Source organism: Halichoerus grypus, chromosome 2, assembly GCF_964656455.1.
Source record: "Halichoerus grypus chromosome 2, mHalGry1.hap1.1, whole genome shotgun sequence".
NCBI classification, from domain to species: domain Eukaryota; kingdom Metazoa; phylum Chordata; class Mammalia; order Carnivora; family Phocidae; genus Halichoerus; species Halichoerus grypus.
In genome coordinates, this window is record NC_135713.1 from 164,647,861 (window position 1) to 164,672,052 (window position 24,192).

General features: G+C 52.6%; 2 protein-coding genes, 2 long non-coding RNA genes and 1 other non-coding gene across 9 annotated transcripts in view; 2 read left to right on the top strand and 3 right to left on the bottom strand.

The window, feature by feature from the left end:
* PITPNA (phosphatidylinositol transfer protein alpha) overlaps positions 1-3,698 on the top strand; it is a 40,459-nt gene extending 36,761 nt beyond the window's left edge. Inside the window, exon 12 of the mRNA XM_036091131.2 lies at positions 1,050-3,698. The gene's annotated coding sequence lies outside the window, so the exon portion shown is untranslated. The remainder of the gene's footprint in view (positions 1-1,049) is intronic.
* LOC118534985 (uncharacterized) lies at positions 3,594-4,622 on the bottom strand. The gene is made up of 2 exons (XR_004916984.2): positions 4,382-4,622; positions 3,594-3,839 (listed from the first exon to the last, which is right to left on the bottom strand). It is a non-coding gene; the product is annotated as an uncharacterized LOC118534985 (long non-coding RNA).
* Positions 4,623-4,813: 191 nt separating this feature from the next.
* On the top strand, positions 4,814-23,324 carry INPP5K (inositol polyphosphate-5-phosphatase K). 5 transcript variants are annotated; one of them, XR_013446060.1, is made up of 13 exons: positions 4,815-4,999; positions 6,822-6,929; positions 7,260-7,368; positions 11,080-11,196; positions 11,542-11,717; positions 12,299-12,410; positions 13,001-13,110; positions 20,063-20,249; positions 21,124-21,261; positions 21,514-21,597; positions 21,766-21,870; positions 22,048-22,205; positions 23,090-23,324. XR_013446060.1 is itself a non-coding variant. In XM_036091124.2 (12 exons), the coding sequence occupies exons 1-12, from the start codon at positions 4,947-4,949 to the stop codon at positions 22,105-22,107; spliced, it is 1,359 nt and encodes a 452-aa protein (XP_035947017.1). In that variant the 5' UTR covers positions 4,815-4,946; the 3' UTR covers positions 22,108-23,324. The 5 variants fall into 5 exon arrangements, 3 of the variants coding, with proteins under 3 accessions (XP_035947018.1, XP_035947017.1, XP_035947020.1); XR_013446061.1 differs by having other exon boundaries at positions 23,120-23,324; XM_036091124.2 differs by having other exon boundaries at positions 22,048-23,324.
* On the bottom strand, positions 16,649-16,721 carry TRNAE-CUC (transfer RNA glutamic acid (anticodon CUC)). Its single transcript has one exon. It is a non-coding gene; the product is annotated as a tRNA-Glu (tRNA).
* Positions 19,362-22,159, bottom strand: LOC118534986 (uncharacterized). Its single transcript, XR_013446062.1, has 3 exons — positions 22,028-22,159; positions 19,724-19,776; positions 19,362-19,609 (listed from the first exon to the last, which is right to left on the bottom strand). It is a non-coding gene; the product is annotated as an uncharacterized LOC118534986 (long non-coding RNA).
* Positions 23,325-24,192: the final 868 nt, after the last annotated feature.

A 24,192-nucleotide genomic window follows, 5' to 3' on the forward strand; every position in this document is an offset into this window, starting at 1 on the left:
AATCTCTCCCTTTGCATCTCATCGACATGAAAATCAGTTTGGGTCCTTGGGGCCTCAGCAGCTCACTGTGGAGTCAGGAAACTTGCTTCATGGCTCGTCCTGTCCTCCAGTAATCCTGATGACTGCCATGCTAAACAGCTCTCAGGCTTCCATTGACAGATGTTGTGACTATTAGACCAATTCAGGGACATGTGATCTTATAATGAACCGCCCAGACAGACACATGGACCCACCCAGTAGTGAGAAGTGGGGCTGGGTTGGGGCGGTAGACACAGAACTGAAGCTTATCTTCAACTAAATCCTCCTCCTCTCGTAACTAGAGCCATTTCAAGTTGAAGCTGGCATTCAGGGGTGCCCCTGGTACCCCTGTGCCAAAGCTAGTTCCTGGCTCCCCACTGCTGTCATTCCCTGCCCTGCCCTTGGAAAATGCTGGCCAGACAGCTTTTCCTCGGGTTCATCGTTTATCTGGTGCTTCATTTCCTTCCTCTTTAAAGCCTCTGATCCTATACTAAGTAGCTGTCCTCATCAGAGGCAGCCTCTTTCAGATGCTTGGAGAGTATTTCTGCCCAGGTCATAGGAGCAGGATGAGGTGTTCCTGTTTCCCGGTGCCGCTCTTTCCCAAGCCCCGTCCTTCTCTGAGCTCCCGGGACCCTGCATACCTCCAGACCTGCTGATACTCCAGCAGCTCTCAGTGGGCTTGGTCATGGAATTGAAAACCTGGCCCTGCTTCCCATTGGGTCTGAGAGGAAATTATTTTATCAAGTAAACTCTGGTTGTCCTCTAACACTAAGGAGCTGAGGAGGCCTGGGGTCTCACCAGCAGTAATGCAAAGCTCTGCTCGCTCTCCCTGCCCCCTTGTGCGTGAGAACTTCTGGCAGATGAAACAGTAGGACTGAATGGACTGTTGCAGTGTCGGCTGCTTGGACCATCGTTTCCTCCCCCCACCCCCTACTGGCATCTTGGCTCCTTTTGAAATTCCGCCATCAATGATTTACAGTGTGTTTCTATTTTCCTCTGTTGCTTCCTTAATAATTGTATTTCTCTTCTAGTTTTGCAAGACAGTGGTCAACAGGAAGGCCCAGCAGCTCCACCCTCCCAACTGACAGGCCATCTTCGGACGCAGCCTTTCTGTGCCCATTCTTCAGGCAACTTTCGATCCCTTACTGTAGCTACTTCTAGATGCCCTTTAATATTGTGAACAAATAGACCGTCTGGTATTATGAAGCCCGTATGTGCGGGAGCCTGCTCCTCTGAGATATGTGGCGTGTAGGTTGCTGTATTCACAGCTCCTCCCTCTCCAATCATTTTGTTCTCAACCCATTTCTGTGTGTTCCGCCCCCCCCCCCCCGCCCTGCCCTTTATTTCCAAGTGACATTTTTAGTCTTTCAAAATAGCTGCCTTTTGTGATGTGGTGATTTAAATGATTTAAGTTCGTTTGTTTTCAACCTTGGGATACACTGAGGTATTTTTGCTTCCTGGGCAGATCTTTGCAATTTTGAGTGCTCACCTGGGGAGAGATGAGTTAGAAATACAGTTTTTTCCTCCAGTTCCACAGAACAGCAGTGTGGCTTCATAACTCTGATCTCTGCTCTCAGTAGCCCATTGTTAATGTGCTGTAGGCACCAAGGAAGTACCCAGGGCCCAGCCAGTCTCTGTTTTAAAAATGTAACAAATACAGATAACTCCTGCCCCAGGATCGCATCTCTGGTCACTAGTCTTAGAGACACCTGTGGCTTCTTGGCCCTCCTGTTGCCCACCCTGTCTGAACCTTGCAGAGCCCACAGTATGCCCAGGTCAGTTCTCCACCTGGAGGGACCTGTCCAGTGTCCCCTTAGAATTGAGTCGGTCCTATATGTACTAATTAGTCTGTCCCCCAATTCCCCCCCTTCCCCCCTCCCCCCCCCCCCCAGGAGCTCTGTATGTCCATGCTCCTCTTCCCTTTTGGGCTGGTGCTGCCACTCAGCAATAATCCTCTTTTCTCTGTGCTTTCTTAGATTCCTTCCTCTGTCTCTGAGGCTGGTCAGGACACAAGGGTCCTGATCTTTTCATGCTGCACAAAACAAGCATGCAAAAAGCTTTTCCCCAGCAGAACATGTTCCCTCTTGTCTCCAGTTGCTGGAAAGGAATTTGGGAATCAGGAACTCAGCTCATCCCGCCCCCATGCTGAGTTCCGTCCTGGACAATCAAAAGCAAAAAGCAAGTAGTGATCATAGTATAGAACTCTACCAAAGGAGGCCGGTGAAAAAGTCCAGACTCCAGGGGAGGTAGAAGCTGCCGAGTGCTCCATGGTTGTAGACAACTTGGCGGAAACCAAGTCTGCCTTCCCAGCGGGAGAGTCTGAGATAGCTGTGGTGTCACCTGACATTTCCCAAGCCTCGCGAAGTATGTTAGCCAAGTGTGTTGTGATCCAAGCCCATGCTAGTCTGGGTGCGGTGGCTCATGAAGAGACCACATCTGTGTTGGGGGAGCGAGAAGTAGGGTGGGATCATTTATCCTTATGTTGTCGTCAGTTTGTTTTGCCTTACTGATTTCTAAGTGCAATAAGGGAGTGTTTCACAGGATTGCACCTGTGACATCCTGATGGCTGCTTCCCTGTGACCCTCTTGGGGCAACAGCGGACAGACTCAGACCCCTCAGTGTGGTTGTCTCCCACCTCCATTGAGGCCTCTGTGGGACCAGGAAATGTCCTGTTACACCTTCCTTGCAGGCTCCTCACCTTGTGGGGTCTATAGTAATGGATCTGGGGCAGTTCAGTTGGTTATTAGGATTCCCAACTGCTGGTAGCATCTATTTGGGAAAGTGAAGCATTCCTACTGGAGAAAAATGTAAATGTTTTCCTATAAGCTCTGTATTAGCTATAATTATATTTGTGCTTAAAGTTTTCCCTTCATTCATCAGCTAAATCCAGGTGTGGGTTATCCTGGGAGAAATGAACCATGATGTTCTAAGCAGACAGGTGGATTGAGGGTCATCAGATGTTAGTCTCCTTGCCTCAGCTCTTCTCTGAGATCCACACATACCACTCCAACTCTGGTGGGCCTTGCTCTTTATCTGGCTTTTCTCTGGCTCCTCCCATCTCCACCTGTTGCCCCAGTTTGAAAGCATCCACATGAGCTGAGCTAGAATTTCCTGATGTCAGCTGGATCTGGGGCTCCAGCCCACAGAAGCATAAGGAGGGGTGTCCCTGGTCTATTCTATCCCCACGGATAGTATTGCTGCTGGGCAACAGTGTTGGCTTTTAAGTATCCCCCTTACCTTCTCAGCCACCTCCTGACTAGCACTGACTAGCACTCAGAGGGCTTTACGATGAAAGGCTCAGCCCCAGGGGTAGTACCTGACGGTGTGCCGTGCCCCTTCAGACCAGCTGCTTCCATCAGATCTCCAGGGTCGGAGTCGCGGTTTGAAGCGGCAGTGCCTCTGTAAGGGGGCGGTGCTGGGCTCTGGCCTCACAGAGGGAGGTCAGGGACAGGGTCAGTATTGTGGGCATGTGTATATCTCCCCAAGTTCTCTTACAGTCCCTGCTGGGACTCCCTGACTTATTTTAGTTGGTTCCTAGTGCTACTTCTTTTACAAAATACACTTTGTAGAACTGATTAGATTACCTTGTTTATTTAATGTGAGTTTGTGCCTTTTTGTCTCAATCTTCCAAAACAGGTATATTGGGGGAAAAAAGCAGTCTAATAAAATCCTAGACAGAGCTTTCTGGAGTCCAGCTTATTGGTGATGTCCTTATGTCCATTTTACAACTTAGATATCTTCAAACTCTTGCTGCTGTCCTCCATTTTACCAGGACTAGGAAAAAGTACAGGATAGCTCCAAAATTTTTTGCAGGTCAATTTCTGTAAATTAAAACATCCCATTGTCATTTTACTTATGCAGACATCACATATCTGAAAGTAATTCAGCCATTTTATACTGGCAGGATTTCCTTTTTGCTTTTGTGCCCCCTCCCTCTTTTTTACTATCCTACCAAGCAAAACATTTATTTAAAGTCGGAGTTCTTAACCTGGCTTCCAGGTCTGTGACCTCATAAAACTTGTTTGTAAAATTGTGTGTGCATTTTTCTGGGGAGAGCCATGGCTCTCATCAGATCCCCAAAGGAATCCCATGCACCGCCCTCCCTATCCTCCAAAAAAGACTAAGAACCAGTTATTTGAAGAAAATCTTAATCTTTGGCAAAAATCTTAATTTCTATTCATCAAATAGAGGCAATGATTTATTTTTCATTCTTTGGTGGCTAATTTTTTAAGAGTCCAGGCACCCCCAAAGTCTAAAGTGTAATAGGTAACCTAATGAGTGTGAAAAGCGGGAAACACTTGAAAGTGGAAGTGGAGGAGAACTAAGGATGGAGGAGCTCTATGCCCAACACGAGAGCGATTACCTGTAGATGAGGGGCAAAGAGGCCGCTTCACAGGCAGGACAGTGGCTGGACTGCCACCCCCCCTTCGCCCTTTGGACCTGTGGACGTTGGGGAGGTGGAGGGGCACAGCGCAGAGGCCAGAGACCTCAACTCCGATAACCGGCCAAACGGGCCGGGCCCAGGATGCTGGTGCGGGCCGGGCTGCGGCTTCCGCCGGAACACTACCCCTCCCGGCCGGCCTCGCGCGGGGCACCCTGGGAGCCGCGGGGCTGCCAGTTGCGCGCGCCGGGCGGGGCAGTGTTGCGTCGGGTTCTGCTGGCGCGGAGACGCGCCTCTTTCCTCCCAGCCTTTCACTGTTTCGCGCTCCGTGGGGAGTCCCGCCTCCTCCCCCAGGCTGCACCACCCAGAGCCCTCCGTGCCCTCAAGCCCCGCCTCTTACGGAAGCCGAGGCGGAGGGTCAGAATCCGGAAGGAAAACAATCGGGCGAGAGTAAGCTAGCCGGGACCTGCTGCCGGAGGGAGGTGGATCGGGCCAGGAGCGGCGGGGGCGGGGAGGCGCGAGCCTGCCGGGCCGCGGCGTGGGGACGATGGCGGCCGTGAACCCACGGAAGGCGACTGAGCCGAGAGGCAAGACGCTCAGGTGAGGAAGGCATCTGCGGGCAAGCCGGCCTGTTCCGGGCGGGATCACCATCTCCTACCCTTTCGGGGCTGCGGATCTGGGGTACAGCCAGACTGGGAGAGAAGGGGCTAGGCCTGCAGGGCTGATTCTAGCTCAGAGACCCTCCCCAGTTCTCCCAAGCCAATGGCGAGGGGGCTGTTTTGGGCCCAAGCCCCGCACTCCCTCCAAACTCAGGCCGCCGAGCTCGTTCCCATTTGGGCGCTCCATGCAGGTGTCTCGGTTGGCTTCTGGCGGAGGCAGCAGTATTGGGCTGTTTGAAGTTAAAAACAGAACAAGGCATTCTCCTCTCAGCTCTAGAATAGAAATCTTGTTCTTTTGATCAGCACATACATCACGGGGTCTGCCTGATCCCGTTGTGACCTCCCGAAATCCGAAATCAGATTTAAGTAAAATCCGTTAGTGCAGTGATACAGCCTGGTACCATGCTTGCTCTTTAACGAAGAACAAAGCTGATCACCAACTTAGTGCAAGTCACGATGCAAGGATTTGCTGCTAATCGTCGGATCCGGAGTGAGGGCAAGAAATTCCGACTTTTGCTCTCCATCCACTTAGAGTAGGTCCCTGGGAAAACAAAGAGCCTTGGACTAAAAGGGCTGCTTTCCTTAATCCTCTGTTGGACAGCAGGGGGAGATCGTAAACAAACAAAGTGCAGAATCTCTGGCCGAATGCCTGGGAAGGTGGTTTGTGTATTGTTTCGTTGATGTTCGTAGGGAGGGGCAGGAAGTTGTATTAAGCCGGCCAAGAATTTCAAGTTGTGCTTTTTAGAACACGGACCTCTAAGAACAGGATCTGGTGGAGAAGAGATGATTTTGGACATCCTGCTCTTTTCTCCCATCTCTCTCAACCCCCTGTACCCTTGCCCATTCTAGGTTTTCCTCTGCTGGAGGTCCTCCTCATGGTGTACCTAGGACTCACCTAAGGCTTGGTGGCTGGACCTTGGTCTCTGCAGGTTTTGTAGCCCCTGACTGCTCTGTACTCAGCTGAGTCTGGGGCTTTCTTGGAGTGTTGCTGTAACTACTCAGTGAAAGAGATCTGCAAGTGTCTCCTTCCCCTGAGCCTCTAATGGGATCCATTGTGATTGAGAGCTGCTGATCTAGTTGTCTTGCTTCCATAGGGTTTATATGAAGCCAAGGTTGAGGATGCTATCCAGCTGATGACTTTTCCCAAAAGAGGGTAGACTTCTGAGAGAGTTGTTGAGAACCCTGTCATTTAGAATCTTCACCTTTAGGCTCCCTGAAATGCTTGGCAGAATTGGTTATGTTCCAGGGACCTGCTAGGAAGAAGGAAGGAAGGGAATGTGGTGGTGTTATCTTTGTTATTTTTGAAATTCTCCTGTCTTGTAGTGCTGAGTCCTCTTACAAGGTAAAAACTGAACCTCCAAAATCTTTCTGGTGGCCTTAGGAGCCCTGAGGTGTGAATGGCTGGTGGAATTATTGAATTCCTGACTACCGACCCCATCCCCATTCCTTTCCTCGCCTGACCCTGAAACCTTGGCGCCCACTTGGCAGCCTTTCCTCATGTCAGCAGCAGCAGTGCCGCCAGCTGTGGGCAGCTGTGGGCCTGCATGGAGGAGCCAAAATGGGGTGGAAATTTCCTGCTTCAGGAACAAAGTGAGGATGAAGGGCTTGTAGTTCAGTGCCCCTGTTCCCACTACCAGGTACAGAAACTCGCGTTTCCCATTATGGTTGCACTGGATTGTGGTGCAGCCATTAGCAGACCCATTCGTTACCTGGATAAGGTCCTACCTCCCCCCGCCACGACTTCCCTTCCTACCCCTACACAGCATACATGTGGTGACGTGGAACGTGGCCTCTGCAGCACCTCCTCTAGACCTCAGCGATCTTCTTCAGCTGAACAAAGACAACCTGAATCTGGACATCTATGTCATTGGGTAGGTGTCTGCAGTGCCCCTTCCCCCATTCCCATTTCTGAGATCGATAAGCCCGACCAGTCCAAAGTTGTCCCCGTGGGGTACTACTGTCACCTGTCCTCCTTTGCTGTGGAGGCTGAAGGCTAGGAGCTTTCAGCCTGCATCGGGACCAGTCAGTGTCTCTTGTCCTGAGTCAGTAATGGCAAGGGGTTGGCAGTCATTGGCCACGGGAGGGAGAGCTCATGGTCATGAGTACCCAAGGTTTGAAAGTGCCGAGGGCAGTACTAAATGTCTGTGGCAGAGGCGCTACCCTCCAGGCCAGGGAGAGAGCCTCTGACCTGGAATGGGCAGTTTGCAGGAAATGAACTGTGGGATCATGAGCCTCCTTTCTGACACTGCCTTTGAAGACCCATGGAGCAGTTTCTTCATGGATGTGCTTTCCCCTCTGAGCTTCGTCAAGGTAACTTACAAGTTCATGGGCAGTTGGGAAATGTGTCTCACCTCTTTCACTAACCCCCAGTCCTTTGGTCTCCTGCTCAGACTTTCATGCTGTTTCCATTTATTTAAAGGCCTAAACCTCAGTTGCTCCCGGCTTCCTGGGGCTCCCGCCTGCCTTGTGTCTTTCCAATGTAGCTGGAGCTGAGCTGGGACCCCAGGGGTTAGTTTAACACCTTGACATTTTTCATGTTGGGAGAATCCTGGGGGAAGCACAGCAGGCCTTATTAACACTTCGGTGCCTATCCACCGTCAGCCTTCAATCCCTATTCACGTGCCCAGCCTGAAATCCCTGAGTATAATAATAACTGCTAACGGGCGCCTGGGTGGCTCAGATGGTTAAGCGTCTGCCTTCGGCTCAGGTCATGATCCCAGGGTCCTGGGATCGAGTCCCGCATCGGGCTCCCTGCTAGGCGGGGAGCCTGCTTCTGCCTCTGCCTCTGCCTCTCTCTCTCTCTCTCTCTCTGACTCTCATGAATAAATAAATAAAACATAAAAAAAATAATAATAATAACTGCTAACATTTACTGAGTGCTTACTTGGGAGTAAGCATCACAAATAAGCTCTTGATACGCATTATTGAGAACTCTTAACTCTCTTGAAATGTGGGTATTTTACAGATAAAACCAAGACTGAAAGGTCACAGAGGGTGTCTGGGATTTGAATCTAGATCTTTCAAATTTCGTAACCCGTGTTCTTTTTTTTTTCTTTATTGCATTTAGCATGGAATTTATTTTTATTTTATTTATTTATTTACTTATTTTTAGAAGTTTTCCTTTTATTCATTTGAGAGAGACAGAGCACGAGCAAGAGCATGAGCAAGGGGAAAGGGCAGAGGCAGAGGGAGAAGCAGACTCCCCACTGAACAGGGCACCAATGCGGGGCTCGATCCCAGCACCCCAGGACCATGACTGAGCCAAAGGCAGTTGCTTAACCGACTGAACCATCCAGGCGCCCCATAACCCATGTTCTTAACTATTATACTTTATTGCTCTGCTGGTGAGCTCTGAGGCTGACAGGTATCCCATGGCTAGCCTGCTGGTATCAGAGGGTGTCCTCGGATCACAGGAGACATGTACCTCAAATTCTCAGGGGCCCAGAGGTTAGGAGAGGGGAGGAAAATAGTTCTCAGTCCGAAGGGCCAGTATTCTTTGGGGAAAGCAGACCATAGGAGAATCCACAGGAAGGCTCTAGATTGCTGGGTCTTCACCTTTACGTCCTGCACAGCTGGGGCATGAAGCATACTCCCATTCAAAGCACCCTGTGCAGTGCTTCTTGGAAATACCAGAATTCCTTTAGTCCCTTCCTGGGTGACTCATTTCTTCAGAATTAATTCTCTTACCCCAGTTTGCTTAAGGGTGCTGAGGCAAGAGCTGTGAGTCCTCTCGAGGGCAGAGCCAGGAGGAGGGAATACAAGCCTTGCCCTGCTGCTAAGGCTGGAAAAGGTCAGTCCCCAAGCCCTTGGCTCTCTCCAGATGAAGCTCAGGCCTCTTCCTACAGATGTGGAGCTACCCTCTGAGAAGGCAGAACCACTTCTCTCACCACCCACTCTCTTCCCAAGACCGGAGGCTTCCTTACACCCCGGCTCACTGGCAAGGGATTGGTAGAATGGAATCAAGCCAAGGAAATTAGCTCAGCTTGTGGCAGGGACACAACCCATTCTACCCATGTGGCCTCCCGTGTTTGGGAGGCCTGCCTCAGGGCCTAGCACCCAAAGCAGATGGGTGACCCTCTTTCCCCTAGCCAAGAACTGAGGTGAAAGGGTGAGCCCTGCTTGCAGCCTCTTCGTTTGACAGGAGTTTGCCAGTTACAGGTTGAGAAGCCTGGGCCTGACCCCCTTTGTTGGCTCCAGGGCCCCTAGCTCCCTCCCTTTAGCCCCTTCCTTAGCTCCTCCTACTTCACTTCCTCCAACAGAACTTCTCCTACAAGTCTCCCGCCTTTCCCCACAGCCCCACCCTTTCTCCCAGTCCCAGGCTTTCCTGCCACCCGATCCCCCTCCCTTGCTCCTTCACAAAGCACACTGGTGCCTTTGTGCGGGGTTCCAGTGGTCCAGACCTGCTCTGTGGGTTAGGATTAAGCTTGAAAGTTCTTCTGGACCTTTATCAGTTCCTTAGGAGTCAGTTCCATTGGCATATATGCTTGTCAGTGGGAGAGACCAAGACTGGGGCTAGAGGGTGGGGTTGGAGACACATTTGTAGCAACCTCTACCCAACGCTAGGTTCTCACACCTCCTCACTCAGTCTTGGGTTTGGGGTTCCCCTTGCTTTGACTCCTCCACTGTGCCAGAGCTCCTGGCCTGCGGGATCAAGTTTCATAATTCCTGGAAGGCCCCAGTACATGCTCCCCACCCGGGGATTTCCTCCTTGGCCTCTGCAACCTCAAGCTCCGGAAACAGCTACTCGGGTGGTAGGTGTAGACAGCCTGAGGCTGAGAGAGAGGGTCACTGGCTATGGCCCTTTCCCACCCCACCTCACAGAGCAGGGATTTTAGGGATCCCGGACCTCAAACATTGTTATACGAGTAGTTTTCCTGGTTCCTTAGTCTCCTTGAGCCTCAGCCTTCAGGGACAGTAGTTCCTTACAAGGTTGGCGTGAAGATTAAATGCAGTATGGAGGATTTTAGTAGACTGTGGCTGTTCTCCCCGACCTGCAAACACATGTCCAGCATGCTTGCTCTCATTGCCTCTGCATTGCCTTCATGGAAATCCAACTACCCACAGTGTATAATTATTTGGGGGAACATTTTCTTAATTTTTTTCCACTGAACATTATAATGTATGCAGAAATTAGGTGTATTTTTTATGGCTTTTTGTTTGTATATGCATCAGTGTTACCACCAGTCAAGTCAAGGTAGAGAATATTTCTAGCACCGTAGAAGGGTCTCTCATGTTCTTTCCCTGAATTTACTTTTTTTTTTTTTTTTAAAGTAGGCTTCACGCCCATTGTGGGGCTTGAACTCACGACCTTGAGATCAAGAATCGTGTGCTCTGAGCCAGCCAGGTGCCCCTCCCTGCATTTAAAAAAGTCTTTAAACCAGGAGTGCCTGGATGGCTCAGTCAGAAGAGCATTAGACTCTTGATCTTGGGGTTGTGAGTTTGAACCCAACATTGGTTGTAGAGATTACTAAAGAAATTTTTTTAAATCCTTAAACCAGGAAAGAATAGCTGCCAGTTAATCCTTCCAGCATCCATGAGATAGATGAGATAGAGTCCTGGTTTTTCAATGAGCAAATAGACTGAGACTTGGCCCAATAGCAAATTCTAAGAGCCCAAGTGGAATTTGAAACCAGATCTGGCTGACTTCAAAGCCAGTGCCCTTAGCCACTATCCTGCATTGCGCCATCCCTCTCTGAGGCCCTGGCCCGCGGGGGTGGCAGCCCGGAGCGCCCTAAGGACCCAGAGAGCAGGGTGAGAGGAGTCGCTAGGCTGCATGGTGCTGGGCCTGGAGAGTCGATGCCCTCCTCGTGGCAGGGTGCCCTGGTAGCCTTGTCTTCTCTGCCTTCCACCTGAGCAGGAACAGGCGCTGGACCTGGCTTAGCTCTCAGAATGCATCATTTGGCAGTTCAGAGCAGTAAAACTCTGAGCCTGGAGCTGAGGTACCGTCGACCTCAGGGCTAGGGAGGGACTTGCTCAGCTTGTGCAGGGAAATGAATGACCATTGTCCCCCCTGTGCTGTAGGTCTCCAGTGTCCGCATGCAGGGGCTCCTCTTGCTGTTCTTTGCCAAGCATCAGCATTTGCCCTTTGTCCAGATCCTCTCTACTAAATCCACCCCCACTGGCCTCTTCGGGTACTGGGTAAGGATGAGTTGTCTGAGTCATGAGCTGGGAGGCCTTCTGCCACTGGGCTGGGGAGGGCTGGACGCTGTAGGGGTGAGCAGATGGAAAAGGGGGGTGGCGTGAGTCTTCCACGCCGGTGCCCCGCATACCTACTCTCCTGCCTCTGGGAGCTTTGCACCCTTGAGACCTCGGGCCGGGTGAGCAGGGCTCTTAGATGGAGAGAGGTCACTCCAGGGAGCTGAGCATCTGGCCCTGGGAGGTCTTGTGGCGGGAGAGACCATCTCCCCTCAGGCTTGGGATGGGAAAGGGGAGGTGTGTCTCACCCAGAGCAACTTCCACCCTTCTGCCCACTTGTCCTACCAGGGGAACAAAGGGGGCGTCACCATATGCCTGAAGCTTTATGGCTACTATGTCAGCATCATCAACTGCCACCTGCCCCCCCACATGGCCAACAATGACCAGCGGCTGGAGCACTTTGACCGGATCCTGGAGATGCAAAATTTTCAGGGACAGGATATCCCCAACATCCTGGAGCATGAGTGAGCATGCACTTGTCAACTGCCGCCCCTGTCCTCGCCCCCACACCAGCCCAAGCTAGCATTCTCCTCAGGCAGCCTGGGTTCCACCCCAGCCCTTCCCAGCCTCTTCCCTGACGCCCCATCTGCTCTCCTGTCCAGCTTTACCTGCCTGGGGTCTAGGACCTCTTCCCTTTCCCTGGCCCCCATGTCCTGCTTAGGAATTCTGGACACTTCTGAAGATCCCACATCAAGAACCCCAGGGTCCCTGAGGTCACCCACAGGGACCTGGTTCTCAGCCTTGCCTGGTGGCCCGTTGAGGGAGGGGGAGGGAGGGCGAGAGCCTGCTCTGTGTTTGTTATTCACCCCTGGCGGCTGGTCTCTTTGGCTTACACGGCAGGGAAGCGGCCATGAGAATAGTTCATTAGGGCTCATGCCGTGTCGTCACTGTCTCTGGCTCCTCTCCCAGCTTCCGGCACCTCACCTGCCGCCCGAGCTCTGCGCTGGAGGAGCGAGCAGGCCTAAGGCCCATTGCTCCTCCCTTCTCTCACCTCATCACAACCCTCAGCTGCCTTCTTTTCAGCTGCCTTCTTTTCTCTCTGCAGCCTCATTCTCTGGTTTGGAGACATGAACTTTCGGATCGATGACTTTGGGCTGCATTTTGTCCGGGAATCCATAAAAAATCGGTGCTACAGTGATCTGTGGGAGAAGGATCAGGTATCAAGTGAGGGAAGGGTCCGGAGGGGTGATCGGAGCCCGTTGTGGAAGTCCAACATCAAATGTGGGGGGCACTGCTCAGGTCCCTTAGCCACCTGTTCTCCGTTTCCAGGCCTCTGAAGTCCTTGTTCCCGGGTGGGGAGGAGTTTAACAGGGCTTTGCACCCAGGGGCCTGATCTTCCCCTGGAGGAGCTGCTGGGTGTGCGTCAAGATAGGGAACAAGAAGGGCTTTGGCTTGCCCTTTGGGGGGACCCTGGCTACCCCAACCTCCCCTCTGATACATGTTTGCTGGTGACTCCCAGAGAGACGGAATTCAAAGCCTGGTCCCTGTAGTCCAAGGACTGGGAAATGGCAGGCAGCTGCCTCCCCTGGGACTATGGGATAATGTTTGCAAAAGGATTCAGCTTTCCTGAGGCTGGGGGTGGAGTGGGGATGGGCCGCTGAGGCCGTCACTGGAGCAGTGAGGAAGTGAGGTGGTGTTGCTTGACTCTTGACCTGTGGTGATGGCATGTGCTGATCCCTCGAATGGAGTGTGTGCTGGGCCACTGGGTCAAGACCACTAGGAGACGGGCCTGTGGCTTTCTCTCCAGCTCAGCATTGCCAAGAGACATGATCCACTGCTCCGGGAATTCCAGGAGGGCCCCCTGCTCTTCCCACCCACCTACAAGTTTGATAAGAACTCCAACAACTATGACACCAGGTGAGGGGGCTCCCCCAGGAGAGGATCAGCCTGCCACCGATTTGGAATTAGCCTGTGAGGAGGGAATGAGGGGCCAAGAGGCCTGGGAAGTCAGGTTGTGTGGGCCCTAGTGGCAGAGGGAGCTACCTCAGAATAGAAGTGTTAGGGAAGCAGGAGTAGATGCAGCCATCCCCTCAGGGGTGGCACCTCCCACCCGCCTCATGCAGCGCTGACTGTGGGAGCTGTCCCAGGTTGTCCTCAGAGAGCAGGAAGGTGCTGGCAAGGGTGGGGGCTGGGGGCAGGGGCAGGGCAGGTAGGGCGAGGAGGGGGTGGGGGGAAGCAGCTGATTCCTCACTCGGGAGGGACTGCGTTCCAGCATTCTGGGAACCCGTGCTTCCACTCCCCCAGGCTTTCTGGTCCTTCCCAGACAGGGGCACAGAGCTCTTGGCTCATCCCGTTACTGGTATCGGGTACCCCTGCCCCAGCTGTGAGTGGATCACGTACTACTTAGGAAGATGAAGTAGTAGGTGTCAATAGAGAAGTTTATGGGGAACAATGTAGAGACAGTGCATCTAATAGTTAGAAATACAGCTCTGCTCCTCCTCAGCTGCATGTCCTTGGATAAGGTATTTAAACCTCAATATCATCATCTACAAAATGGGGCTGATAGTAGTACCCACCTCATGGGGTTGAGGATTGAATGAGACCTTGGCACGTGCTTGGCCCGGTGTCTGGCGGCTGGTGAGCACTGTAGCAACTGCTGGTGTTCGATTCGCGTCTTCAGGTAGTAGTAGTTCTACTGAAAACCTCTCTAGGACCCGAGAAGGGGCCAGGTAACCACCCAAACTTGAAGCTTAGGCAGAGGGCCAAGAGCAGCTCCGCCATGAAGTTCCCAGCCCAATTTGGCAAGGATTCTCGTCTCTTTGAAGAAAAAGAACACCTTCCATGTTAGAGGGTTTTTGTTACACCCGGAGCAGCTCCTTCACGTAACTCCTCTCAGCAGGACTGTCTTATGAGGGAGGCAGGAGGTGCCTCCAGGGCAGGGCCTCTGGAGTGTCGGGAGTGAACAGGCGTCTCCCCAGCCAGGCCGGGGTGAGAGCTGGAGCGGACGGCCCTGTGCTGGCAGGGGCATGACAGAGCCCCAGCGTCTCCCCTCCAAGGAAGGGAGAGGGGGCGAGGCCTTTCAGGAGTGTGGAGCAAGACGTGCTGGGGTCATGGGCTGGCAAGTGCACACAAGAAGAGGCCACGAACACTGGAAACAGAGCAGGCCGGAAAGGAGGTAAGAGGGCAGGAGCCAGCTGGCGAGGCGGCCCGGGGCCCCAGCTGCAGGGAGACTGCTAGTTTCTCCAGCCATCCATTGGAAATGAGAGCTGTCATGGAAATTGTGAGGCCTCGGTGGGATGGGCCTGGGCCTGGGCCTTGGCGGCTGGGACCTCCGACCAGTGGACTTCAGTGCTCACTTGCTAGCTGGAAGATTGCTGCTGGCAGGCCATGTGGCCCGGGGTCCCTTTGCCCCCACCCCGAGGTGCGGTAGGGAAGCCACCAGGAGACTAGAAGGCAGTGAAGACAGCTGAGCGTCGGCTAGGCTGTGATGAGCAGGTACTGAGATTGGGTACAGAGGCCCCGAGATGTTAAAGGACTTCCCCAGGAGGCTCAGCTGGTAATGGCGGAGCTGGACTCGGTGGCCCGCAGTGCTTCTGTCTAGCCCACAGCACCTCCAGATTCACAGCCAGCCTTGCCGGCAGCAGCAAAAAGGAGGGCAGGATAGGGATAGCAGAGGGTTGCCAAGGAGGAGGCAGATACTTACTTCCACATAATAGGTACAATCCACATTGTGACTGACATTACCGAGCACTTACCACGTGCCTGTGTAACCAGACTGTTCTTCATCCTTGAAAAACCAGCTCAGACATCATCGCTGTTAGAAAGCCTTCCCTGACCCTTCCCCCATCTCACTGAGAGTTCTCTCCTGCCCATATGCTGCCTGAAAGCCTTGCACACACCATGCTTTCAGTGTCGTTTTCAAGACACAGTGTGCTTTTCCTGCTGTACTATGAATGCCTGAAGAGACTGGATCTGATTTATGACCATCTCTGGTATGTAGCATAGTGCCTGGCACATGTTCGAATTGGGAGCCTGAGAGGACAGAAGGAAAAGATAAGGTATTTAAGGAGCAGCCAGTCTATTAGAGGAATCCACCCACAGCAAGAGATCCAAATAAGCACTATCAAGTCCAGGAGTTGGCCAGTAGAAGATTCTAGAACTCTGGAAGTGCTGAAGGAGGTTGAGCGAATGGTAAAGAGGTGGGCAGCTGAACCAGGAAGAGTCAGTCAGAGCTGCTGTCAAGGAAACAGCAGAGTTTGGCAGAGAGGGGAGAGGGGCAGGCATTCCTGTCAGTCCACAGCGCCGGTGAGAGGCACCTCGAGAAGAGCCTGACCAGCTGTACCAAGTGACTGTGAGTGAGTTGTGTTTGGGGCACGGTACACGTGCATCTTTGCCCAGCGACAGCAACCTCCCCTAAGCCAGGACGTAATGAGAAACGAGGTCAGCTCCATTACAGAGGAGGGTGAACAGGCCCAAAGCAGGAAATCCTGTTAAAGTCAGGGATTGCCATAGGGTTTTGTTACAGTTGACGTGAGCCTGGTCAGCCTCTCCACTAGGCAGTGAGCAGAGGATAGTATCAACCTAGTCAAGACTCAGGTCCAGAGTTCAATACGACACTTAGAAGCCATCCATAGGGAGCCGAAGGGAAAAGTTCCATTTCAAACCCAGAAATGGAACACATCACTACTTTGGGGTCAGTAAATTGGCTCAGCTTTCTGGGCTCTTAAAGAGAAATTTGCAGAGCTTGTTGGTTCTGATTTGTCTAAAGTAAGGACATAGTGATCTCCAGAAACAATTCTTGTACTTAGTCACAACCATTCAGCCAAAAAGCCTAAGTGAGGTCCGGTTCTGGTAAGGCATGCGATGAGACAGTTCTGGCTGCTGGGAATTGGCCACATTGGAGTGCAGTGGGAGGAGCATGGAATTCATGGACCTGGGCAGGCATCCGACTTCCGCCTGCACAGGGTGACGTCTGAACTTCAGTGTCTAGTAGTGGGGGGAGAATGTGACCTGTAACATTCTTCCGGTGCCGAGAGGATCAGGACAGTCCATGAGACACCTATCACAGTGTCAAAGGTGCAGAAGGACCCCCATCTTTTGCAATTGTCATTATTAGAAATGGAGAACTGGGCAGGGGAGGGCCCCACTGGGGGGCTTAGTCGGTTAAGCATCCAACTCTTCATTTCGGCTCAGGTCGTGATCTCATCAGGGTTGTGGAATCAAGCCCCAAGTCTGGCCCCATGCTCAGCACAGTCCGCTTGAGTTTCTTTCTCCTTCTGCCCCTCCCCCCTGCATGCATGCGTGTGCACCTCTCTCTAAAATAAATCTTTTTTTTTTTAAGAAAGAAATGGAGAACTGAGAGAATATATGTAATATTTAACTTGTACATACACTTTTATTTATTTATTTATTTATTTATTTATTTATTTATTTATTTATTTTTAAGTAGGCTCCATGCCCAACATGAGGCTTGAACTCATGACCCTGAGATTGAGAGTCACATGTTCTACCAACTGAGCCAGCCAGGCGCCCAAATTTGTACACATTTAACTTGTTTCTTGCCTTTTTTTTGTCAGACAAGCTCCTCGAGGACTTTGTCAGTCCCGTTTTTCAGATCCCCAGTTGCCCAGCATATAATAAGGGCTCAGTAAATCTTCATTGAAAGACTGAAGCATACAGGTGCCCAGTGATAAGCCTGGGCAGGCCCTGGAAAAGGAGAAAAGGAAGACAGGTTGAGAGGTACTGAGGAGGAAGGAGAGACAGGCTGTGGTCAGGACTTGGGGAGGATCCTGAAGTGACAGCAAGTCACCATAATAGGGAAGTTGGGGAGGGGGAATGCTTTGAAAGGGAAAGTGGTACATTTGTGTGGTTCAGTCCCAAGTTTAAGCATTGCTAGGTACTGAATGTCCAAGGTGGATTCGGAGATTGTATGTCTGTCGTCTCTGGAGTGGAAATAGCATATTCTGATGTGCTCTGAACACTCCTCAGAAGAGTAGAAGGTTGAGACAACCCCAGGAGCCCCAAACAGATGTGGTTGAGCCAGTTAGCACTTCTTGACCACTCCCTTAACACACCTTAATTTGTTTAATCCTCACAATGGCTCTTTGAAGTAAGTACTGTTATCACCCCATCTTAGAGCTGAAGAAGCTGAGGCTGGGAGAAGTGAAGCCACTTGCCCATGGGCACATAGCTTTTTCTCTCTCTTTTAAACTAGATTACCAGTTAATTATAAAATGATATAATTCAGGAACCGGCAGATGGAAAAGAGGCCTAGGGCAAGGTGTGGGGAGAGGGCGAGGAGCTTCCATGCCCTCTGAGCCTGCCACTCTCTCCAAATCACGTGTTCACCAACCAGAACCACATAGCTCTTAATTAACAGGGCAGAACCTCCCCCCAGATCCTGGTGTCTGTGGAGTCGGACTTTACCAGCGAGACATCATTCTGCCTCTCTGTTGCTAGAAGACTGTATTGCTGTTGAATTGACAACAGTATGTTGGAAATGTTTATTTAAAATAGTAAATGGGGGCGGGGCGCCTGGGTGGCTCAGTCGTTGGGTGTCTGCCTTCGGCTCGGGTCAGATCCCGGGGTCCTGGGATCGAGCCCCGCATTGGGCTCCCTGCTTGGCGGGAGGCCTGCTTCTCCCTCTCCCACTCCCCCTGCTTGTGTTCCCTCTCTCGCTGTGTCTCTCTCTGTCAAATAAATAAATAAATAAAATCTTAAAAAAAAAAAATAGTAAATGGGGGCACCGGGGTGGCTTAGTCCGTCAAGCATCTGCTTTCGGCTCAGGTCTTGATCCCGGGGTCCTGGGATCGAGCCCCGAGTCAGGCTCCCTGCTTGGCGGCGAGCCTCCTTCTCCCTCTCCCCTGCTTGTGCGCTCTCTCTCTCTCTTTCAAATAAATAAAATAAATTTAAAAATCTTAAAAAAACAAATAGTGAGGGGCGCCTGGCTCCCGCATCGGCCTCCCTGCTCAGCGGGAGCCTGCTTCTCCCTCTCCCTCTCCCTCTGCCGCTCCCCCTGCTTGTGTTCGCTCTGTCAAATAAATAAATAAAATCTTTAAAAAAAATAGTAAGTGAATAAAACGACAAAAAATAGCATTGCAAACTGGTTATCAGCATCTGAAACTGTATACGTTAGGATTAGATGGGCATTTTTGAGGAGAGAGATTGAGTTTGGGGTTTTCGTGAGTTTGGGTTCCACAAGCAGTTGTGCATAGTACGGTCCAGGCTGCGCAGGAGATCTCAAGAGCCAGTTCTTGCCTCCCACGCTCCCACACGAACCAGTATGCCGACTGGGAAACAGAAAACAACAGCAATGGATAACATAATAGGGGAAGCACTGGTGCAGAATGCTTTGGAGGCGGAAAGTAGAGCTCAAAGACGGCTTTCGGACAAAGACAGCACTGGAACTGGGCCTCTCCCTGTGAAGAAGGGTGTTCCGGGCAGCACAAACTGCACGAGGAAAGGTCCAGAGGCTGGAGAGTCACTGTGGTGGGTGGGTATGGGACAGTGGTGGGAGATGGTGCAGGATGAGGGGGTCAGGCTCCTTAAAAGCCGTGCTTGGGGACCTGAGCTTTATTCTGGAGGCAGTGAAGACTCCTGAAAGGTTTTAAAGTAGGAAACCATCTGACTAGGCTTTACTACTCTGGGTTCATTTAAACTCAAGGGGGAGGAACCCAGAACAGCAGCTGCCCCCACCCCCATTCCAGGACTTGGGGCCCCCCCTTGGAGGGCACTGCCTGGTCTTAAGAGAACACCCCTATAGCTGCCTGGGCATGGCTGTGTTAGGAGTCAGAGGCTTGCCTGTCTTGGGCAACCACAGTTTCTTAGGGGGGGAAAGCACTTCTGTCTCCAGGGGTGTACAGCCTCTCGGGCCCCTCAGTGAAGTTAGTAAGCAAAGAACAGGCCAGAGGTTTCTCAGTTGACTTTTTTTTTTTTTTAAAGATTTATTTTTTTCACAGAGGGAGACAGCGAGAGAGGGAACACAAGCAGGGGGAGTGGGAGAGGGAGAAGCAGGCTTCCCGCGGAGCAGGGAGCCCGTTGCAGGGCTCGATCCCAGGACCCTGGGATCAGGACCTGAACTGAAGGCAGATGCTTAACGACTGAGCCACCCAGGCGCCCCTCTCAGTTGACTCTTGAGAACAAAGAGTCACAATAGCCAGTGATTACAGGGAGCTTATTTCGTGCCAGGCACTGTGCTAAGTAATTTTGTGTGCTTTTCCTCATTCAATCATGTCAGCAACCCTGTGAGGTAACTATTACCTTCATTTTACAGATGAGGAAGCTGAAGTCGAGGAGGAGGTGGCCTGGTCATGAAGAGCTTGTGCTCTGTGGTCGTGCTGCCTGGCCTTGAATCCTGACTCCACCACTCAGTAGCTGTGTGACTTCGGGAAAGTTCGCTGAGTCTCGACTTCTCTGCCTTTGAGAGAGGGGGACCAGCGGTACTGATGGCAGGCACACAGTGAGCCTCCCCGAGTGCTTCCCTTTCCTGAGGTTGCACCGTTAGTGAGAGGGAAGCCCAATTCCAGCTTACCTCTAACTCTAAAATCCAGACCTCAGCTTCTTCGGTCCACTGCTGCTTTCGGTCTAGAAGTCAGAAAAGCTTTGAAGTGGAATGTTTCCGAATCACAATTTGATTCATAAAAACGTAGACTAGACTGGAGGTCCTTGGCTGAGCCTGACAAGGGCCAGTATGCTTCTGATTCTCTCGGGCCCCCTCGTCCCTGCTGCCATGCCACACTCCCACTGGGGCCCAGGGGTCTCCTGGCCACTGAGAGGCCCTGGTGTTAGGGGCTCCAGCAGGCTTGCTGGGGGTACCGTCTTGCTCTCCTGCCAACCCTTCTCTCCACATTCGTTTTCCCTCCACCCCCAGTGAGAAAAAACGCAAGCCTGCGTGGACCGACCGCATCCTGTGGAGGTTGAAGCGGCAGCCCCAGGCCAGCCCCCACACCCAGAGGCTGCCAGCCCCCCACTTCTGCCTGTCTCTGAGGAGCTATGTCAGCCACACGATGTACTGCATCAGTGACCATAAGCCGGTCACCAGCACCTTTGACTTGGAGGTGAATTTCCAGGCTGCCTGGCACTTGACAGAGCACCCGCGGGGCCACCTCCCAAACCCCCCAGCCCGGGATTCTAATGTCAGCACATCTCCCAGGGGAGACCTGTAGGAGGACACGATTGCCACTCCTCCCAGGTCAGGTATCCCAGCTCTGAGAAGCTGTTGAGGGCTCCGTCAAAAACGTGTCCAGACCCTTTGTAAATAGGTTTCCATTTCCTCTTGGTACTGTCTCTTGGGGCTAATGGGTTCCATTATGCTTATTACCTACCATGTAAGTAGGACTTCCTTCTGTTTGTCTTAAATCTACCTGGATCAGGTTGCAAAGGGAGCTCCCTCCATCCTTGCTTCTTGCCATCAAATGACCAAGGCAATGTTGACCTCCTTTGAGACCCGCTGGCTGCCCTCAGCCTTCACTTTTTCATGGCTGGTTTGTCTGTCCTTATACCGTTGTGTCTCTCCACATGCCTGTAGCTGTTCTCTCCAGGGCTACCCCCCCACTGTGGGTCAGGAACCCTAGAGGCCTGAGAGCAGCTACCTGGCTTCTTTCTTAAACCTCTCAGCAACTCCCCCATTCTCCCCCACCCTCTCCCCTCAGCACTTGGCTGTCTGCTTGGTTACCCACTGGGCCCCCAGCCCCATCCTCCCTGGCAGGGCCAGCCACCCCTAACAAGCCTTTGGCCCTTTCTCCTTCCAGCAGGCCAGCCAAGATCTGATACTGTCTCGGGGCAGCCTAGTGGAGTTCTGTGCCCACCCCCTTGTGTGCCCCTCTTCCCCCTCACTGACGCTGATGTGTTGGAAAGTTCACAGCAAGAACGTGAGCCTCAGAGAAAGGAATGGTGCTATGGGATTTCACCCTCTTTCCCACCCCTATGTAGCTGAAGCCATTGGTGTCTGCCCCACTGATCACCCTGATACCCGAGAGGCTGTGGACCATGGAGAACGACATGTTGATCAGCTACTCCTTGACCCCAGACTTTCTCAGCAGCCCCTGGGACTGGATTGGACTATACAAGGTGATGTGGCAGGCAAGACGTGGTGTCCATCAGCCATACCCTTCTGGTTTATCCATCCTGGGGGCTCACGGGAGCTGGGTACAGAGACTGAAGAGCTCGTGCTCATCACACAGGGGTCCTTGCCCCCCTAGAGGCTGGCGGTGAAGGGGAGGGTGCATACAGTACAATGGCCAGCCTGAGGCATCTCCTTGGGACTTGTCATAGGTGCTTTGTCCTCCCAGACCACCGACTGCCCAATCCCCTCTCCCACAGGTGGGGCTGCGCCACATTAATGACTACGTGTCCTATGTGTGGGTCAGGGACAACCAGGTCTCCTTCAGCGATGGGCTGAGCCAGGTACCTGCCCGCTTCCCTGAGATAGGTATTCCATGTCTCCCACGTGTGGCCTTGCCTGAGCACTGCTCTGTCTTTTGGAAGGAACAGAGGGTGGGATAACTTGTTGCTGAGAGCTGGGTGGGGCCCAGGCCGGGAAGCTGACCCCATTCCTCTCCATCCTCCCACCAGGTATACTTCAATACCAGCAATATCCCTGAGACTGAGGACCAGTTTCTCCTCTGTTACTATAGCAACAGTCTACATTCTGTGGTGGGGATAAGCAAACCCTTCAAGGTATGCTGGTGGGGGAAGGGGACTTGAGCCCCTCCTCAGTTCTCCAATGCCACAGGCCTAGGAACCCACTTGGACCATGGAGCCGCATGCATTGGAGAAGGGGAGTGATGGAAAGGCACAGACGAAAATCTGCTCTCCCCTACCCCCTTCTACTCACCGCCTGTTTTATCCTTGCAGATCCAGCCTGGCTCCTTCTTGGCGGAGGACCCACTGGGGGAAGCCCAACCACACATCTGAGCCCGGATGAGAGTGGATCCAGGGTGGAGGCCAGAGCTGGTCTGCCCACGCCACCCGCAGCACTGGGGGCCCAGCCCAGCCCCCAGAGGAGGCAGCAGGTATCCTCCGTCTCCCAGGCGGAGCTCTAGCCACACTCCTTTGCTCTCTCCGGTCCAGATCTCTAGAATTGGCCACTTAAATACAGGTTTTTGTTGCTGAGATATGAGTGAAACCAGCTAGTTTGTCAACAGTGAAGACCTGGGACAGTCCACTGGATGTGGGAGGGACCCTCCAGCTTGTATCTTGTTTCTTGATTTTCCCCACACACACTCCCAGTCCCGCCCAAGCAGGCCTGCCAGGCACATGCCCCATCTGGCACAGGCCTGCATTCTTGTCACGCCATCCTGGGCCTCAGGCTGCCTGGGAGGGGGGAGAAGCTCGCATCTGCACAGGCCCCATAGGCCGGTTGGCACAAGCAGCCCTGGGTTCCAGGAGTCTTGGCATCTCATTGCCTCTCCCCCTGGGGGATGGGCAGAAGGTTTGGGATCCCTGCTTGTAGCAAAAGCAATTAGACTAAGTGGGCAGGATGGAGGGGCCCCTCTACCCAGGCTCTTATTTAGGTCCTGTGGGCAGGATGATGAGTGTCCTGCCAGCACCCCTGCCCCCATGGAGTCTGACCCAGGAAGTTCCGGGGCTGGTGGGTCAGGCTCCATGCCCTAACCTGCCCTCTTGTGAAGGGTTGGCAGGTGGTAGAGGAACTGTGGCCACAGACTTTTCCAGGGTGTTTCTTGCCCAGTCAAGCTCATCTGCTCCTACCCTTGCCTGCAGTCACTGGCCAGAAACCTGCCCTCTCTCTAGACTGCCCTAGCACCTAGAAGTGGAGGCAGACAGAGAAGAGAGCCAAAATCTAGACATTTTGGGGAATCTGGCCTTGAGGGTCTTCAGAGAACATTGTCTAGGTGCTGTGTGGACCCTCAGTCCCACTCCCGCCACTTGCCTCCAGCCACTGGTGATTCAACGGCCCTTCTCCTAGGAGAAGACACCTCAGGGAACCTGCTCTGTGATTGTCACGCCCATCCTATGACCTGAGACTGAGGGACACTCCAGTCACTCTGTGATCCATACTCCACCCTGGGAGCCGTGTGTACCATCAAGAACTGTCCCCCTGGCTTCTAGTGGCCCGTGGCTGTGTTCTATGTCTGTTGTATGGGGGGGGATAATTAGAAACATGGCTTTTACACTTGTGTGTGGCTCCATGATGGCAGCGGCGGGGGAGCTGGTGGTGGTGGTGGTATGACTCCATGCCCTTGCTAGACTCTAGGACGAGGGCCCTGTAGACCTAGACTAGACTTGCTGTGTCCGAGAGTGGCAGATGGCGCCCGGATGAGAATGGGGTGAGGTCCAGGGGTGGTGGCCCCTGGGTCCCCGGCACAGTTGGGGCGAGCCACCTATGCTATTAGGCACTTCGTTTACCTTGCTGCGAAGTAGAATGGGTTTCTGAGACCTGACGGCTCTCAGAAAAGGTGCTCTGCATTCACTCGTTCATCTCTCCTCACCCACATTCCTTCATCTTAGTCTTGAGCCTTGGTCCCAGGTCAAGCTATCCAAAAAAGTCACCATCTTTTTTCCCCTGAGCCTCCTGCCCCAAGGTCTCCACAGTAATCTCTGTCCCTGCCCCAACACACTCACACCTGAGGAGCCCTGACCACTCGCACTTGCCCACCTCTGGCCTTCTCACCTGCACAAGCCTCATGGCTGCTGCCCCACCACACCTGTCATTTGCAGCCAGGGAAACCAAGGCTCAGAGGAGTGGCGTGATCCATCCAAAGTTACACAGGCAGCCGTGGTATCATGCAGAGCCAGAAACACAGGAATGAGGTCAAGACCTGGATTTGAATCCAAGTTACACTTGGTTGTCTGTAAAATACAAATAATGTATGCAATCACAAGATCATTGTGAGAGAACAGTTGGAAAAACACCCAAAGCAACAGCATACCTATCTCCTTACTCTGATCTATGTAGCCCTGGGGCTGGGTCTCAGGGGACACTCCACCACCACCTTCTGCTTGTGGAGCATGCTTGTCCACGTGCCCACCTCTCCCCTT

Excerpts from the sequence above, each read along its gene's own strand:
- INPP5K (XM_036091124.2), top strand. The coding sequence starts at position 4,947 with ATGGCGGCCGTGAACCCACGGAAGGCGACTGAGCCGAGAGGCAAGACG. Across the intron at positions 7,369-11,079 it reads CCCCTCTGAGCTTCGTCAAG|GTCTCCAGTGTCCGCATGCA; the intron begins GTAACTTACAAG and ends CCTGTGCTGTAG. Across the intron at positions 21,871-22,047 it reads GGATAAGCAAACCCTTCAAG|ATCCAGCCTGGCTCCTTCTT; the intron begins GTATGCTGGTGG and ends TTATCCTTGCAG.